The following is a 16060-nucleotide window of genomic DNA, read 5'->3' as shown; positions in this document are numbered from 1 at the left end:
TCAACTTGAATTTATCAAACAGAATTGCCAGCAAAAATTAGAAAAACCAAATTTTAAAGAACACTGGAAGTTTTCACCCATCAAAGTCAGGAGAATTGAACCTGATGTTATTTTGGACTGGTCCATCCCAAAGTGCATTGAGAGCACTGCAAAATGCATCTTAACTGCATTAAAAGTTAGATTAGAGCACCTTCTGTGTATTATCCTCACTTGACAGCAACGCTTGATTCATTTTTAGTTTAAAACAAAATTTGTTATTTAGGATAATCATTGCCACAGGGATTGTAACAAAATAACAAACACTAAGCAATAGCTCCAACTACAATTCCTGGAAAACATGGCAGATGACAATCCATCTGTAAACTCCCATCCCAATTAATTTTCAAAATAACAGGTGCAAATACCAATAGTTTTGCTCTTGGAAGAAACCCTTATGTTGTCTTAAAGATTAATTGGCAATGCCATTGAACTGATGTTTATGAAGCTATGGTCTTTTCAGTTATATCAGAATTGTGGTTTCCATTACTCAAATTAAATAAGGAGTACCTTTCCTGCTTTCATTGCACTTCTAATACCAGCCCCTCCCAATTTACAAGAACCACCCCAGATCACAACTATAGGCTAGGAATAGACACAACCAGCCAATGTCCACAAGATTACCATCAGGTGACCATCTAGCCTGGCTGCCATTTTAAAGAATACTCTGATTTTGTATTAAAGCCTTTGAGCCAAGTGTTTCACTAATTGCAGACTGGAATAAGAAAATGCAAACAGCAGGTAGATAGGGGAAGAGGTTGGTGTTGTGGTAATTGAGTAATTCAGAAGCCCAGATATCTTAACCTCTGTCAGATGTACAGAACTGAAACAGACCCGTTGGTCCAACTTGCTCATGCTGACCAGATATCCCAACCCAATTTAGTCCGACCTGCCAGCACCCAGCCCATATCCCTCCAGGCCCTTTCTATTCATATACCCATCCAAATGCCTCTTAAATGTTGCAATTGCACCAGCCTCCACCACATCCTCTGGCAGCTTCTTCCATACACATACCACCCTGAGTGAAAATGTTGCCCCTTGAGTCTTTTATATCTTTCCCCTCACCCTAAACCTATGCCCTCTAGTTCTGAACTCACCCACCCAGTAAAGAGACTGGGTATTTACCTTATCCATGCCAGTCATTGTTTTATAAACATCTGCAGTCATCCATCAGCCTCCAGTGCTCCAGGGAAAACAGCCTAACCTATTCAACCTCTCCCGATAGCTTAAACCCTACAACCCTGGCAACATCCTTGTAAATCTTTTCTGATCCCTTTCAAGTTTCACAATGGAGGGAGGATGGGAAGAATTTCTGGCTGTAACACCTGCTCCTTTGAGGTATTGGAGGTGATTTCCTCGAATTCCAGGAGCAGCAATTACTGTTTTATATGCTGTTGCATTCTTTTGGAACTTTTTTCCCCCCCAAAGTCAAAACAACAGCAGTTTTAAAAGGGAGAAGAACAGACAAAGGATGCACATGGAGTGTAGCAAGAGCATAAGACAGTTATTTTCTGGATCTGCAGATTGTGAAGGAGCAAACATTGCCTTTAGTAGAGGGATATGCACTTCTGGTCAGATGTGGGAGTTAAACTCTTTAAAGGGTTACTGCAGATATAATATACAATAAGTGCTGTTGGTTGCAAATCCTATCAGATCAAATGGATCTGTTAGCGAGACAGTTAGAAACAATGAGGAGACCAGAATTGCATGTGATATTCCAACAGTGGCCTAACCAGTGTACTGCACAGCTGCAACATGACTTCCCAACTCCTGTACTCAAATACTCTGACCAAAAGGAAAACATACCAAAATGCCTTCACTATCCTATCTACCCACAACTCCACTTTCAAGGAGTGATGAACCTGCACTCCAAGGTCTTTGTTCAGCAACACTTCCTAGAACCTTACCATTAAGTGCGCAAGCCCTGCTAAGATTTGCTTTTCCAAAATACAGTACCTCATTTATGTAAATTTAACTCCGTTGCCACTTCTCAGCCCATCTGATCAAGATCCCATTGTAATTTAATGTAACCCTCTGCTGTCCACTACATCTTCACTTTTGGTATAAAAGTTGGCAAACTTACTAACTACACCTTTTATGCCCACATCCAAATCATTTATAAGTGATTAAAAATAGCAGACCCAGCACAGATCCATGTAGCACTCCACTGGTCACAGGCCTCCAATCTGAAAAACAATCCTCCAGCACCTTCTACCTTTGACCCAGTTCTGTATCCAAATGACTAATTCTCCCTGTATCCCATGAGATCTGATCTTGCTCACCAGTCTCCCACAGGGAACCTTGTCTAACACCTTACTGAAGTCCATCTACCACTCTGCCCTCAATCCTTTGTTACTTCAATTAAGTTTGAGATTGATGATTTCCTACACACAAAGCCATGTTGATTATCCCTAACCTGTCCTTGCCTTTCTGCATACATGTACACCCTGTCCCTCAGAATTCCCTCCAACTTGCCCACTACCAACACCAAGCTCACTGGTCTATAGTTCCTTGGCTTGTCCTTACCACCCTTCTTAAACAGTGGCACCATGTTAGGCAACCTCCAGTCTTCCAGCACCTCACCTGGTGACTATAGATGATACAAATCTCAGTAAGAGGCCCAGCAATCACTTATCTAGCTTCCCAGAGTTTGTGGATACACCCATCAGGTCCTGGGGACTTATCCACCTTTATGCATTAAGACATCCAGCACTTCCTCCTCTAATGGGGGATTTTGCAAGATGTCACCATTTATTTCCCTACATTCTATATCTTCCACGTCCTTTTGTAAATACAGATGGAAAATACTCATTTAGTATCTCCCCCATCTCCACACAAAAGGCCACCTTGCTGATTATTAAGAGGCCCTATTATCTCCCTAGTTACCCTTTTGTCCCTAACTTATTTGTAAAAACCTTTGGATTCTCCTTAACTCTACTTCCAAAGCTCTCTCATGTCCCCTTTTTGCCCTCCTGATTTCCCTTAGTATACTCCTACTGCCTTTATGCTCCAAGGATTCACTCGATCTATCCTGTTTATAGACTGTCAGGTGCTTTTTTTTCCCCTCAAAAAAAAGTCAATTTCTTTAGCCATCCAGCATGCCCTATACCTGCCAGCCTTTCCTTTCACCCAAACAGAAGTATACTTTCTCTAGACTCTAGTTCTCATTCCTGAAGGCTTCCCTTTACCTGTGAACATCTGCCCCCAATCAGCTTTTGAAAGTTCTTGTCTAATACAGGCAAAAATTTGCCTTTCTCCAATTTAGAACTTCAATGTTTAGATCTGGTCTACCCTTTTCCACCACTTTTAGAACCAATAGAATTATGGTTGCTGGCCCCAAAGTGCTCCCCCACTGTCTCCTCAGTCACCTGCTCTGCCTTATTTCCCAAGAGCAAGTCAAGTTTTGCACCTTTTCTAGTAGGTACATCCATATACTGAATCAGAACATTGTCTTGTATGCAGTTAAATTCCTCTCCATCGGAACCCTTAACACTATGGCAGTCCCAGTCTACGTTTGGAAAAACAATCCCCCACCCTAACCACACTATTATTCTTACAGATAACTGATCTCCTTACAATTGTTTTTCAATTTCTGACTATTAGGGAGTCTATAATGCAATCCCAATAAAGGTGATCCCTTATTTCAGTTCCACCCAAATAATTTCTGGGAATAGCCTCCTTCAGTACAGCTATCCCTTATCAACAATACCATGCCCCACCCCCTCGTATTTTGCTTCCCTTTGTCCATCCTGCAGGATTTGTATCCTGGAACATTAAGCTGCCAGTCCTGCCCATCCCTGAGCCATGTTTCAGTAATTGAAATGATATCCCAGTCCCATGTTCCTAATTGTGCCCGGAGTGCATCTGCCCTCTGTTAGGCTTCTTGCACTGAAATAAATGCAGTTAGATTTATCAGTCCTACTTTTTCCTCCGCTTTGTCCCTGCTTTCCCTGACTGCTTGAATTTGTTCCCAACCGTACCAATCCCAGATTGGGATCTTTCCTCTATACCTCCCTGGTTCCCCTGCACACACCCCCACCCCACAACTGAAAACAGTTGTCAAAAAAGAAAGCCTGCCATGAGCTTGCAGAGTCAAGATTCTACCCCAACTGCTTCAAATCAATATCATCGAACTTCAAATTTCTCACCTTGAACTTTTATGCAGAACCTGGAGGCTGTTTTTCCTCATTAAATTAAAACTCCATCCTTATTTTTAATAGGATTTGAAATCTTATTGTTTACAACTTCAACCCAGAAATCCCAGTTAGTTTGACTCCTTGAATAATTTAGGCTGGAAAAAAAATTAAAATTGAAGGGAAATGTTGTTAGGAGAGCAAATTCATCCCTCAGCCAGTAGTATAACCATTTGGGGGCACCCCATTTAGAATCACCCTATATAGTACCCTTGGTCAGAGGCTGATTAACCCGCATTACATGTCCTGGAGTATGGGTTCAAATTCCATCTTGATACCACAGAAGAATTTAAGTTGGGAAACTGGAAACTTCAAATCAGTCTGATTAAGGCAGCCCCATGTCAAAATCCATTTGATTTTATCATATCAGCACATGTAATTCCATAGCTTTTATGTAGGAACTACTGGTTAGGCTGGAATTTGTCAAGAATCATATTGCTGTGGGTCTGGAGTCACAAGTAGGCCAGATTAAGCAGGACAGCATTTTCTGAAGGACTTGGTGAACAAGTGGGCCCTCTGAATATTAACCTAGCTGTAAGGGCACCAGGCTATCACCTTTATCAAAGGGAGTTAAAGAAGGAGCCTGTTGGGAAAGGGTAATAATGCTGACTGTCAGTAATGCCCATTAAAGCAGCCTGCAAACCAACATCCTAGACTGTCAAGGACACATTCAAATAAACAGAGTGACTGGTTAGTGATTTTAGTGATTTTATTGTCCAATTGGTTTGATGCCATCTCTACATTTGATCGATGCAGTTACTTTTTCATAGCCTTTGCAGCTGACTTAGTCACTTTACTAGGCCCCGCAGATTTTTTATCTACTGCCTTGATCACTCCAACAGCAACCGTCTGCCTCATGTCTCGTACTGCAAAACGACCTGCAACAAAAAGAATTCTCTCAACTTTATCCCACAATACTAAGCATGGACAAAATATCTTTGGCTTTCTAAGCATGGTTAAGAGTATCCATTCTTGGTAGTGAAACAAAAGTAAAAAAAAGTGAGGACTGCAGATGCTGGAGATCAGAGCTAAAAAGTGCAGCAGGTCAGGTAGGAGAATCAATGTTGTGCATAAGCCCTTCTTCAGGAATCCTGAAGGGCTTCTGCCCAGTGAAACAAAAGTGTATGGAAGTTAGCATGGCATGTTTCTGCAACATGTACTTTAGTTAGGGCACACTGACTATATACAGCTCTGGTACACTAGGGTGCGGAGATGCTGGAGACAGTACCAGGATGTTTGCACCTTGTTTGGAGAGCATTAGCTATGGAGTAGAGATTAGACAAAAAAAAAAATTGTTTTCACTGGAATGAAGTGACAGGTGACCTGATAGAAGCTTAAAATTTGAGGAATGGCAGAATGGGTAATTGAGGTCTTTATCCCAGGGTAGAAATGAAAGTTAGGAAGAGAGGAAAGTTTCTTTTTAAATTGAAGAGGTAGTATTTGCCTGGAATGCACTGCTGGGAGGTAGATATAATAATGTTCAGAGGCACCTTCAGATAGGAATTGGTAGGGAATAGAGAATATGGATTGTGTAGGGGCAAGTTAGTGTAGGCACACAGTCTTGGTGGGCTAAATAGCCTGTTCCATTCTAGAGAACAGTCCCATTCTTATGAGATGTTAGGACTGGAATAAACCACCATAATGAAGGCAGAGACAATGTTCAAGGGGGAACATCTGCAGAACTACAGGGAAAGAACAAGGGCAGCACCTCAAGAGGGAGGGTACAAGAACAGGGCCTGGTCTGATTGCCCAATCAGCATTATCCAGAGACAAAATGAAAAATCCTATTGGAGAGAGGGCTATGGTGGGTAAATTAGATTCACCTGCCAGGCACCTCATGGTACTAGTAATAGGTGTGTGTGTATAAAGCCTGTGTTCACTGTCTCACCCACACATTGGTGCTGGGGGAAAAAAAAGTACTACCACAGTTAGGCAGTAGTGGGGGGGGGGTGGGAAAAAACATAGGAAGTTCACCTGCACACAGGAAAAAGCCTCCTGTGGCAGCAATTGACAGTGGACAGATCACATGGTGGATTGGGGCTCTGAAAAGGGAATGTGGACATAGTCCAGCCAGAGGCTGATAGAAAAAGTGTAGTCATGTTTGATATTACATGCATCACCCATCCCTCAGATCAGAGAATGAGTGCCATGTCAGCAGCTTTGGAGCTGATAGCATTATCTTGCAATCCAGCAGATGTAAGAAGGTGGGAGGGGATTAAGAGGAGCACAAAGTTTCCACCTTTAGGACAAGGGCACTTCAAGCCAAGTCCATTCACCATCACCACAAGGTGAGTGATGTCTCTATGATGGGGATGTTCCCTTCTGCTTCAGTTAGAGCAAAAAGTTCAGATCCCATGGAGAAGGGGGAAGCAAGCAAGCTCTGATGTAAACACCAGCTTGGAGGTGGGGGGTTTGGTGGGCAGAAGAGGTGGTAAGTAGAGAATGTGGCACCTAGGAATGAGTTTCTCGAGACCCTAGGAAGTGGATAGGAAATGCAGGGGTGGATCAAAACTTTTGTACAATAAATACTGAAGTGGTGTTATCTCGCATTCCAGCTACTTGTTAGTTGTATTCAAGCTGATGGTGGTAGTGAGAAAAATTGCATTCTCACCAAGGGGAGGATATTCAGAGAATGTTTCCACACACATTGGTTTCCCTGGAATCATCACAATGATGCCAGCATCTCCAGATTTCAAGCTCTTTGGGTTGTCCTCCAGCTTCTTGCCAGATCGACGGTCTATCTTCTGCTTAAGTTCCGAAAACTTGCAGGCAATGTGCGCAGTGTGGCAGTCTAGAACAGGTGAATAGCCTGCATTAATCTGTCCAGGATGATTTAGGATGATCACCTGGAAAATTACAGTCCAATTAGTACAGAATTCAGTGGCACCTCCATCTGGCAATCTAAAGATCAGAGACAGCTAGAAGTGCTTATTTTAAACATTTGTAAGTCTAAAATCAAGATTTAAAATCCATTACTTCTGCTAGCAAGATGCACAGATACTTCTGCAATGTGTATCAAGTTTAGGTACACACTTAAAACATCAATGCTGTATTTTTAGATTGGAGGTTTGGAACAGTACTCTGACACCTCTATAGCAGGTACATTTAAATTACAGTTCAGGATACAATGTCAATACTTGGAAATCAACATCCGGTCACACACAGACTGCCATTTCACAGTCTACTGCTCTAATTAGCAGTATGTAGATCTGACTCATTTTAGCTTGTTCCTTTTGGATCCAAAGCCATGCTATTTCCCCTTCAACACTAACTCCAATAAGTTCTGGTGTTACCTTGGGCTGATTAGTTGCTGTCATGACAGTGGATGATTTCCAAATGATAAACTGGTCATCAAGGTTAATGCCCATTAGACTAAGTGATGTTTGGGAATTTAAATAGTAACTATAATTCATTGTGGACCTTCTACTTCATGCAGAGAAAGTATGAGTGTCAAGGAGCCTTCAATACTTAAGGATGCAATGCCAAAACTGAACTGTAGTCCTGTGGTCAGAGAGATGAAGGGGCCAGATTCTGTTGAGGATGCAACAATCTGAGTGTGGGAGGTAAAAGAAAACACTTCCAGGGAAGTTTAGGCTTGGCCTTCCAGGGATCACTAGAAAAGGAATTAAAAGTCTGCAATCCAGGTTTGTACACTTAGTTCAGGTCACAGTAGAAGAACTTTCATCACTGCACTTCAGTTCAAGAAATACAATTGCCAATTTCTGGATGTTAATTGCAATTCCAGGAAGCCATTAGAGTTGTCACCTCCTTGTGACATCTGCCAAACTAAAAATCTCCTAACGACACAGTCAAGGCAAGTTTACCAGAACCACAGTCAGTGGCCATAACATTTCACCAAGCATACAGATTTGGGTCTTTATTTAAAAGAATCTACCTCACTCTCACTAAGACCATACAAAATAGGAACAGTAAAATGTTCAGCACCTGAGGATGCAGCAGACTTGACAGGCTGTGATGTACTACAGCTCCCAAGCAGCACTGCAAGTTATGATCAACTGCCAACCTGGTAAAATTAAGGCCAGTAATGTACTTCTTGCTCACCTGGGCTGTGAAACTTCCCGATTCCAAAGGAGGATCATTCTTGCTATCTCCAGCCACATTGCCTCGTCGAATATCTTTTATTGACACATTCTTGACATTGAACCCAACGTTGTCCCCAGGCACAGCTTCGACTAAAGCCTCATGGTGCATCTCCACAGATTTCACTTCAGTGGAGAGGTTAACTGGAGCAAAAGTCACCACCATGCCAGCCTTCAAGATTCCTGTCTCGACTCTGCCTACTGGCACAGTACCAATCCCTGAATACATACAAAATGTTAGAATTCAACTTTTGAAGTGCATTTGCAATGTAAATGTTCACAATAGAATTGAAATTCACCTCCAATTTTGTAGACATCTTGTAGAGGGAGACGTAGAGGCTTATTTGTTGGACGGGTTGGGGGAAGGATAGCATCTAGAGCTTCCAATAGGGTTGTACCAGCAGCATTGCCATCTTTACGGTCCATTTTCCAGCCTTTGAACCAAGGCATCTGAAAGATGATATAAGATGCACAATATTACAGGAATAGAGTTGGAAGACCCAAATTAGAACACATTTGAAAAAGTCTACTAATTAAAGAGTGCTCTTAGTGGAATGTAATTTAAATATGGAAACTAAACTGCTAGAGATTAGAACTGCAACAGACATCTTAAAATCAGGTTCAAAATTGTTAAGAACAAAATCTACATAACATGAAGATCAAAAAAGTAGAAGGGATTAAGCTGACCATCAAACACAAGGTTAGCCCTGGATCTGTTTGCAGTCAAGTATAAATCCTGATGAAGCCACATTGTAACAGATTCATCCCCTCTGGTGGGAAGTGGCTTTATTGTCCACTCCCTGCTTTGCAAAATCATCCAAAAGACAGAAGTTGCTGGTCTAGGATTGACAATAGAACTGTAGAACCAGCTTAGATTTAATTATAGGACTTCTTTTGTATAGAAGGATTGTTCAAATAGTCAAGACAACTTACCATGGTACACTGTTCTATATCTAGAGATATTCACAGCAAGGCTCACATAAAGCCTGATGTATAAGGAATTTGGTGACAGAGGAAGTGTTTCTATTCAAAAATCACTACTGCATTTCTCAGCAATGAAGTATTTACACTGCTTTTAAACATTCTGTAGCAGAATAATGTAAGTGATGTCAATCTCAGTAATTAGCAATCTTGGACCAAATAGCTGTCCTGCAGCTGCAATACCAGGCACAGATTGTGACAAAAGTGTTCACTTACTTTTTTGCTGGGTTCCAGCATGTTATCGCCATGCCATCCTGAAATTGGTACAAAAGCCACCCCAGCAGGATTGTAGCCAATCTTCTTGATGTATGCACTCACTTCTTTCACAATTTCTTCATACCTCTTGCTGCTGAAGTTAGGCTCTGTGGAATCCATCTTGTTGACTCCAACAATTAGCTGCTTCACACCCAAGGTGAAAGCCAAGAGTGCATGTTCCCTCGTCTGTCCATTCTTTGAAATGCCAGCCTCAAATTCACCTACACCTGCAGCCACAATCAACACTGCACAGTCAGCCTGCAAACAAATTCAGTTTGTAGATTGGGTTAGGGCTGTCATCTTTAGATGAAAAGAGACTGCATACCTTATCATAAAGGAGGGTTACAACACTGAAGTACAGTATTGCTTCAATGACATAGCCAAGTTAAAATGTGATTGCAGGAAGGGGAAAGTACAGTAGTAGTGAAAATAATTCCAATTTTACTGGATTGTGAAGAGTAGAATATTAGGAAAGGATGTGGCTGGAGACTCAAATGAAGAGAGGGAAGTTTCAAGTACTACCCCAGATCAGTGATCCAGAGTGTAGAGTGCCTTTGTAAGTTGGTACAGTTCTTTATTAGTGCAGTGGAAGAATGATATGTTCAGAAGGTTTTACAACAGTTGCCTCTCAAGGTACCAAAGTTATGCCATTTCAGAATTACTGTCCCTAAACAGTCCCATAATAGCTTCTTTTCAAGCCCTCCGTATACTTCCTTTCTGAAAAGGAAATGAGTGCAAATCTCATTAAACATTTGGCCCTCACACCAACAGCTATGTGAAGGTACTGTTTTTAGACACATACCTGAGAGGTCCCAGTGATCATGTTCTTTATGAAATCCCTGTGTCCAGGTGCATCAATGATAGTTATGTAATATTTGGTTGTTTCAAATTTCCATAATGAAATATCAATAGTAATACCACGCTCCCTCTCAGCCTTCAGTTTATCCAGCACCCAGGCATACTTGAAGGAGCCTTTACCCATCTGCAAGATTAAAGACTAAGCAATTAATCCTTCTATATCAGCCTCATTTGTTATTAAAGTTCATAGTGGGCCCAAAAAAAATCTGACAGTTGTTGCATCCAGCTTAAAGTCAATTTCTTTGGTATACACAGATAACCCCAACTAGTTTACCTCAAGTCCTTTACACAATGGATAAACATCACTGAAGAGTGCAAGTGTAGAGCACTTGGAAGTTAATTTGGAAGTAGATCCAGTTGATTGGGACAGTACTATTTGCATATTTTTAATTAAAATACTTGTTTAAATCTCAATTTAACAAGGGATTTAATAAATGGGTGCTGTTAACAGCCACTTATAAATCAAACCCATTTTTTGACAGTACACAATGCCTTTCCTATATAGGATGCAAAAATATGCCAACTTCTTTGAAGAGGAGCTGCCTTGATAAAGGCATAATTTCAATATGGATTTTAACACCACACATCCATTACTTCTAATGGAAAGAGGAGAAAAGTCATCTGTATGTGCAAGATGGACACCAGAATCATGGATTGTTTATAACCAGCCAAAGTCAAATTCTCTTTATTGGTGGAGTAATTTTTTGAAATAGTTGCTACAAATCAATTTGTGACTTAAGGGCACATTTAGTGGAGATTGACAACTGAAGTTTCCAAAGAGCAGTTTAATGAGAAAGAATGGAGATAATACACTGCAAGGTATTAGGAGCCAAATTAGGCCAGTCAGCCCATCAAGGCTGCCCCATCATTCAATCAAGGCTGGTCTGTTTATCAACCAAATTCCCCTGCCTTCTCCCAATAACTTTCTCCTGAAGGAAAAGTCCCAATCTTAAACACACCATAACTTCACTTCCACAGCCCTCTGCAGCAGTGAGGACCACAGATTCACCACCCTGACGAAATTCCATCTGTCTAAAATGGTCACCCCCTTCACAGAGGTAGTGTCCTCAGATCCTAGTCTCTCCTTCTAGCAGGAATGTCTTTGCCACATCTACCTCTTTCCAGGTCTCATTGAAACCTAGATTACAGATATGCTCCCCCACCACCCTCATCCTACTGAACTCCATGGAGTACAGATGGAGTCAGTCAGATGTACAGCATGGAAACAGACCCTTCGGTCCAACCCGTCCAGATATCCCAACCCAATCTAGTCCCACCTGCCAGCACCTGGCCCATATCCCTCCTAACCCTTCCTATTCATATACCCATCCAAATGCCTCTTAAGTGTTGTAATTGTACCACCTCCACCACATCCTCTAGCAGGTCATTCCATACATGTACCACACTCTGAAAACATTGTCCCTTAGGTCTTAGATATCTTTCTCCTCACCCTAAACCTATGCCCTCTAGTTCTGGACTCCCCGACCCCAGGGAAAAGACTTGGTCTATTCATCCTATCCATGCCCCTCAATTTTGTAAGCCTCTATAAAAGGTCACCCATCAACGCTCCAGGGAAAACAGCCCCAGCCTGTTCAGCCTCTCCCAGTAACAGGTCCTCCAACTCTGGCAACATCCTTGTTAATCTTTTCTGAACCCTTTCAAGTTCATGAAAAGCCCTTCATCCCTGGAAAGATTCTTGTAAACTTCCTCTCGACACTTCCAACACACATTCACCTCTCAGGGAGGAGAGAGATGGTAAATTTGAGTTGTGAAAAACCAAGTCATAAGTTGGAGTCAAAACATCAGACAGCATGGAAACAGATCCATCCAACTCATCTATGCTAACCAGATATCTTAGTATAGTCCCATGTCTCAAAATCCTTCCTATTCATGTGCCCACCCATATGCCTTTTAAAATTGTGCAATTGTACCAGCCTCCACTAATTCCTCCAGCAGCTTATTCCATACACAGCATCTGCTGCAAGAAGAGGTTGTTCCTTAAAGCCCTCTTAATATCTTTCCTCTCACCTTAACCCCATGCCCTCTAGTTTTGGACTCCCCCTCTCAGAGGTCAAGACTTCGGCTATTCACCCTATCCACATCCCTCATGATTTCATAAACTTCTAAAGGTTACCCCTCAGCCTTTGACACTCCAGGGAAAACAGCCTCACCACACAGGCTTAAACTCTCCAACCCCAGCAACATCCTTGCAAACTTTTTCTACACTTTCAAGTTTAAGCAACATCTTTCCTATAGCAGTTGCCCAAGTCAAAAGTCATAGAAACTGATTATTCTGTTGGGTAATCAACTGGCAGTTTAAAATGCCAGTTAAAAAGCATAATTCACAGTGAAAGTATTATTAGGCTTCCATGTAGTATTGCTTGCATTAGGAATGATTACCCAATGAGATAGTAATACTTTCAAAAGTATGGCTTGCTATGAAGCAAACATTTACAGAATTTCAGTTTCTTGTAGACAAGAAATCTGACCAAAAGATATTAAAAAGGTAGGAATGCAACTGCTAAAATATGAAACTAGATAAAGCTAGCATTTATTACAATTTTACCATAAGAGGAAAAAATTAAAAGCCAAATCCATCACAAGTAAAATAAAAATACCTCTGCAGCTTCTTTTTCAAACTTCTCAATAGTTCTCTTGTCAATGCCACCACACTTGTAGATCAAGTGACCAGTGGTAGTAGATTTACCAGAGTCCACATGGCCAATGACCACAATATTAATGTGGGTTTTCTCTTTACCCATGGCAATAGTAACTCAGAAAAAAGTACAACCACTTTTATTAAATAAAGTGGAAGAATACTATTCTTAGCAAGAGCAGCATTTATATTAGTTGGTCAGCCTACCCTAGGGGCAGCTGAAAAGAATAAATTAACAAATTGCAGTCATTATCAGTTAATTAGATAGTCTGGTTCAAACACTTGCTGATCAACTGAGATGGTTAATCTTCAAACAAAAACATTGAAACCACAATTCAGCCCTTGATAAAGAAACACAAAGAATAATTACCAAATTCTAATAAACATTCTCAAGGCATTGTACTGGTGGAGTAGGGTTCATGTGCTGGTCTTCCTAGTTACTGAGGTATGGGGCCCAGGTTCAAATCCCACCTACTTCGAGCTGTGTTATAACAGTTTGATTAGGGAAAATGGTACTGGTGAATAACCTTCAAACATATATAGAATTGATTGTGCAAAATAAAGTCCCAGTTGTGTGAAGCATTTTTTCATGGTACAGTGGTTGTGTCCCTATCTCTGGACCAGGAAATCTGGGTTCAAATGCCACCTGTCCAGAAGTGTGGCATCACCCTGTCCAAACTGCTTGATTCAAAATAATGTATTAGAGTCATAGAGATGTACAGCATGGAAACAGATCCTTCGTTGTACTGCTCTTTTGGAAATTCCAGTGATAGTGTTCTACCTGTGGGACATAAAGTTTGGGTTCAAGTCCCTCCTGCACCAGAGGTTTGTTATAACAGAAATGGAGAAATTACAGGAAGTTTTTCAAATCTACAGTTAGCTTGAATCAATTTCTGTTTTGTTTCAGATTTTCAATGTCTGCAGTTCTTGGTTTTAGATTTATTTGTTTGTTATGGAAGGTTGGTTAAAAGTAATTTATAGGACTGTTCTTTTTATCTATTCATCACTCCTATCCCTCCAGTGACTGCCAGAAATGGGAAAGCCTCAAGACTACTGGTATACCTCTCTCCAAGGGCATCCAGTTGTAGGCATGGCTGGAGAGGAGAATCAGGTTGATGGGCTGAATAGCCTGGGGCTAACCTGGACCTGTCAATAGCCATCATGGCCAGACTGCTTGTAGACCCACGGAGATGCCCTCTGATCCATCCAATACCTCCACAGCCGGTAGCCAGAAATCAGCAGCATAGGATGTGAAGGGCTGCCAGAAACAATGGGGCAGTTTGCCCTGGTACCAGTGAATGAGAACAATCTCACAACAGTACAGACCGGATACACTTTAATCTAAACACAGCCAATAGAAAACTTAAACAAAGGGAATTCATAATGCAAATAATAATATATTTTGTGAAGTGGCTTCAGAAGCTGTCTGATAGACAGACTATTCCATGTAACACTTTTCAACATAGATCCCAAATGATGCACAGGAGGACTCCTGCATTTAAATTTCCAGGCTCCTTTTAAATTGGTTGGCACCTGGTGACATTAGGGGCTGAAACAAATAAAAAAAACACTGCAACTAAAGAAAAAAGGGCAAATGGTACAACTGGAAAATAATTCTCAATGTGAGATCATTCCTGAACATTGAGTGAGCTGAAACATTAGCCAGGACATAGAAAACACAGCCAGCAGATATTGCAGGCCAAGTTTCAATATATGTGTTAACTTGGATTGTGAATTCTGAGGTCTCCAGATTAGTCTCCCAGAAACTGCTATACTCAAAAGTGGTGGGAGATGTTCCTCATGATTATATTTGTATACCAACAGCTGTCCTCCTATTCAAGGATGGCATCTACTCAAGTTCATGAGTTTCTGCTGTTTGTCTTCCTGTGACTGAGCAGAAGGATGAACTGGCCTCTGAGACTGTCTAGAGGAGGTTCACAAGAATAACCCTGGGGATGAAGGGTTTGTCCTACAAGGTACAGTTCAGGGTTCTGTGGCTGTACTTGATGGAGCTTAGAAAGATGAGGGGAGACCTGATTGAAACTTACAGAGTACTGAGAGACCTAGATAGAGTAGGTGTAGAAAAGACTTTTCTACTAGTAGTAGAGACTAGGAGCTGAGGGAAGGGACGACCCTTTAGAACTGAGATGAGGAGGCATTTTCTCCAGTCAAAGATTGTTTAGTCTATAGAACGCATTGTCACAGAGGGCTGTGGAGGCTAAGTCATTGAGCATATTTAAAACAGAGATAGATAGGTTCTTGGAGAGAAAGCAAGCTAATATTTCAATGAAGTCATCTAGACTCGAAACGTGAGCTTGCTTTCTCTCCATGGATGCTGCCTGACCCACTGTGATCAGTACAGATTCCAGCATCTGCAGTAATTTGCTCCTAGATAGGTTCTTGAATGATAAGGGGATCACAGGCTATGGGGAGAAGAGAGAAGAATGTGATTGAGAAACCTATCAGCCATGATCGAATGGCGAAAGTCTCGATGGGCTGAATGGCCTAATGCTGCTCCTCTATCTTATGGTCTCATGGGCAGTTTGCTTTTAAAGAGTGCAGCAATCCTTTCGCCATTCCTTGGTTTCTAAAACAGTCACTTTTCCATCTCAGTCCACAATCAAAAATACATAAAAATCAAAAGCTACAGTTTTTAAACAATAACTATGAATGGCTGGTAACATGGTTCTCTTTTACTGTCCTTTTAGGTGAAATTCTCAGTGTCTTTGGAGCAGGTTCTTTGGTCTCTACAGGAATCCTGGCCATTTGCAAATTAACTAAATAGGATCTTGTAGGTCTGACATCTATCAGCCATCTGAGCGAAATTCCAACAGCAACGCCTCTGCCATATCCTCCAGATTTAATGGGAAGACAACGTTACTATCCTCTTTGAGGCCTACACTACAAGCATTCAGGCAAAACTTTGCAAAATTATCTATAATGGACTGGCCACAATATCTGGATGGCTACAAAATGAAGAT

General features: G+C 41.4%; 1 protein-coding gene across 1 annotated transcript; it reads right to left on the bottom strand.

Moving 5' to 3' along the window:
• Nucleotides 1-4965: 4965 nt before the first annotated feature.
• LOC122558889 (elongation factor 1-alpha 1-like) lies at nt 4966-13185 on the bottom strand. The gene is made up of 7 exons (XM_043707803.2): nt 13042-13185; nt 10368-10547; nt 9527-9823; nt 8629-8779; nt 8292-8548; nt 6841-7075; nt 4966-5107 (listed from the first exon to the last, which is right to left on the bottom strand). Exons 1-7 carry the CDS (start codon nt 13183-13185, stop codon nt 4986-4988), a joined length of 1386 nt encoding a protein of 461 aa, XP_043563738.1. The 3' UTR covers nt 4966-4985.
• Nucleotides 13186-16060: the final 2875 nt, after the last annotated feature.

This window comes from Chiloscyllium plagiosum, unplaced genomic scaffold, assembly GCF_037043375.1.
Source record: "Chiloscyllium plagiosum isolate Xiang-an unplaced genomic scaffold, Cpla_swu_hap1 HiC_scaffold_14, whole genome shotgun sequence".
Taxonomy (NCBI): domain Eukaryota; kingdom Metazoa; phylum Chordata; class Chondrichthyes; order Orectolobiformes; family Hemiscylliidae; genus Chiloscyllium; species Chiloscyllium plagiosum.
Note: the sequence above shows the minus strand (reverse complement) of the source record. Positions and strands in the feature narration are given on the sequence as shown.

Excerpts from the sequence above, each read along its gene's own strand:
- LOC122558889 (XM_043707803.2), bottom strand. The coding sequence starts at position 13,185 with ATGGGTAAAGAGAAAACCCACATTAATATTGTGGTCATTGGCCATGTG. Across the intron at positions 9,824-10,367 it reads TGATCACTGGGACCTCTCAG|GCTGACTGTGCAGTGTTGAT; the intron begins GTATGTGTCTAA and ends ATTTGTTTGCAG. Across the intron at positions 7,076-8,291 it reads CGGGAAGTTTCACAGCCCAG|GTGATCATCCTAAATCATCC; the intron begins GTGAGCAAGAAG and ends GTAATTTTCCAG.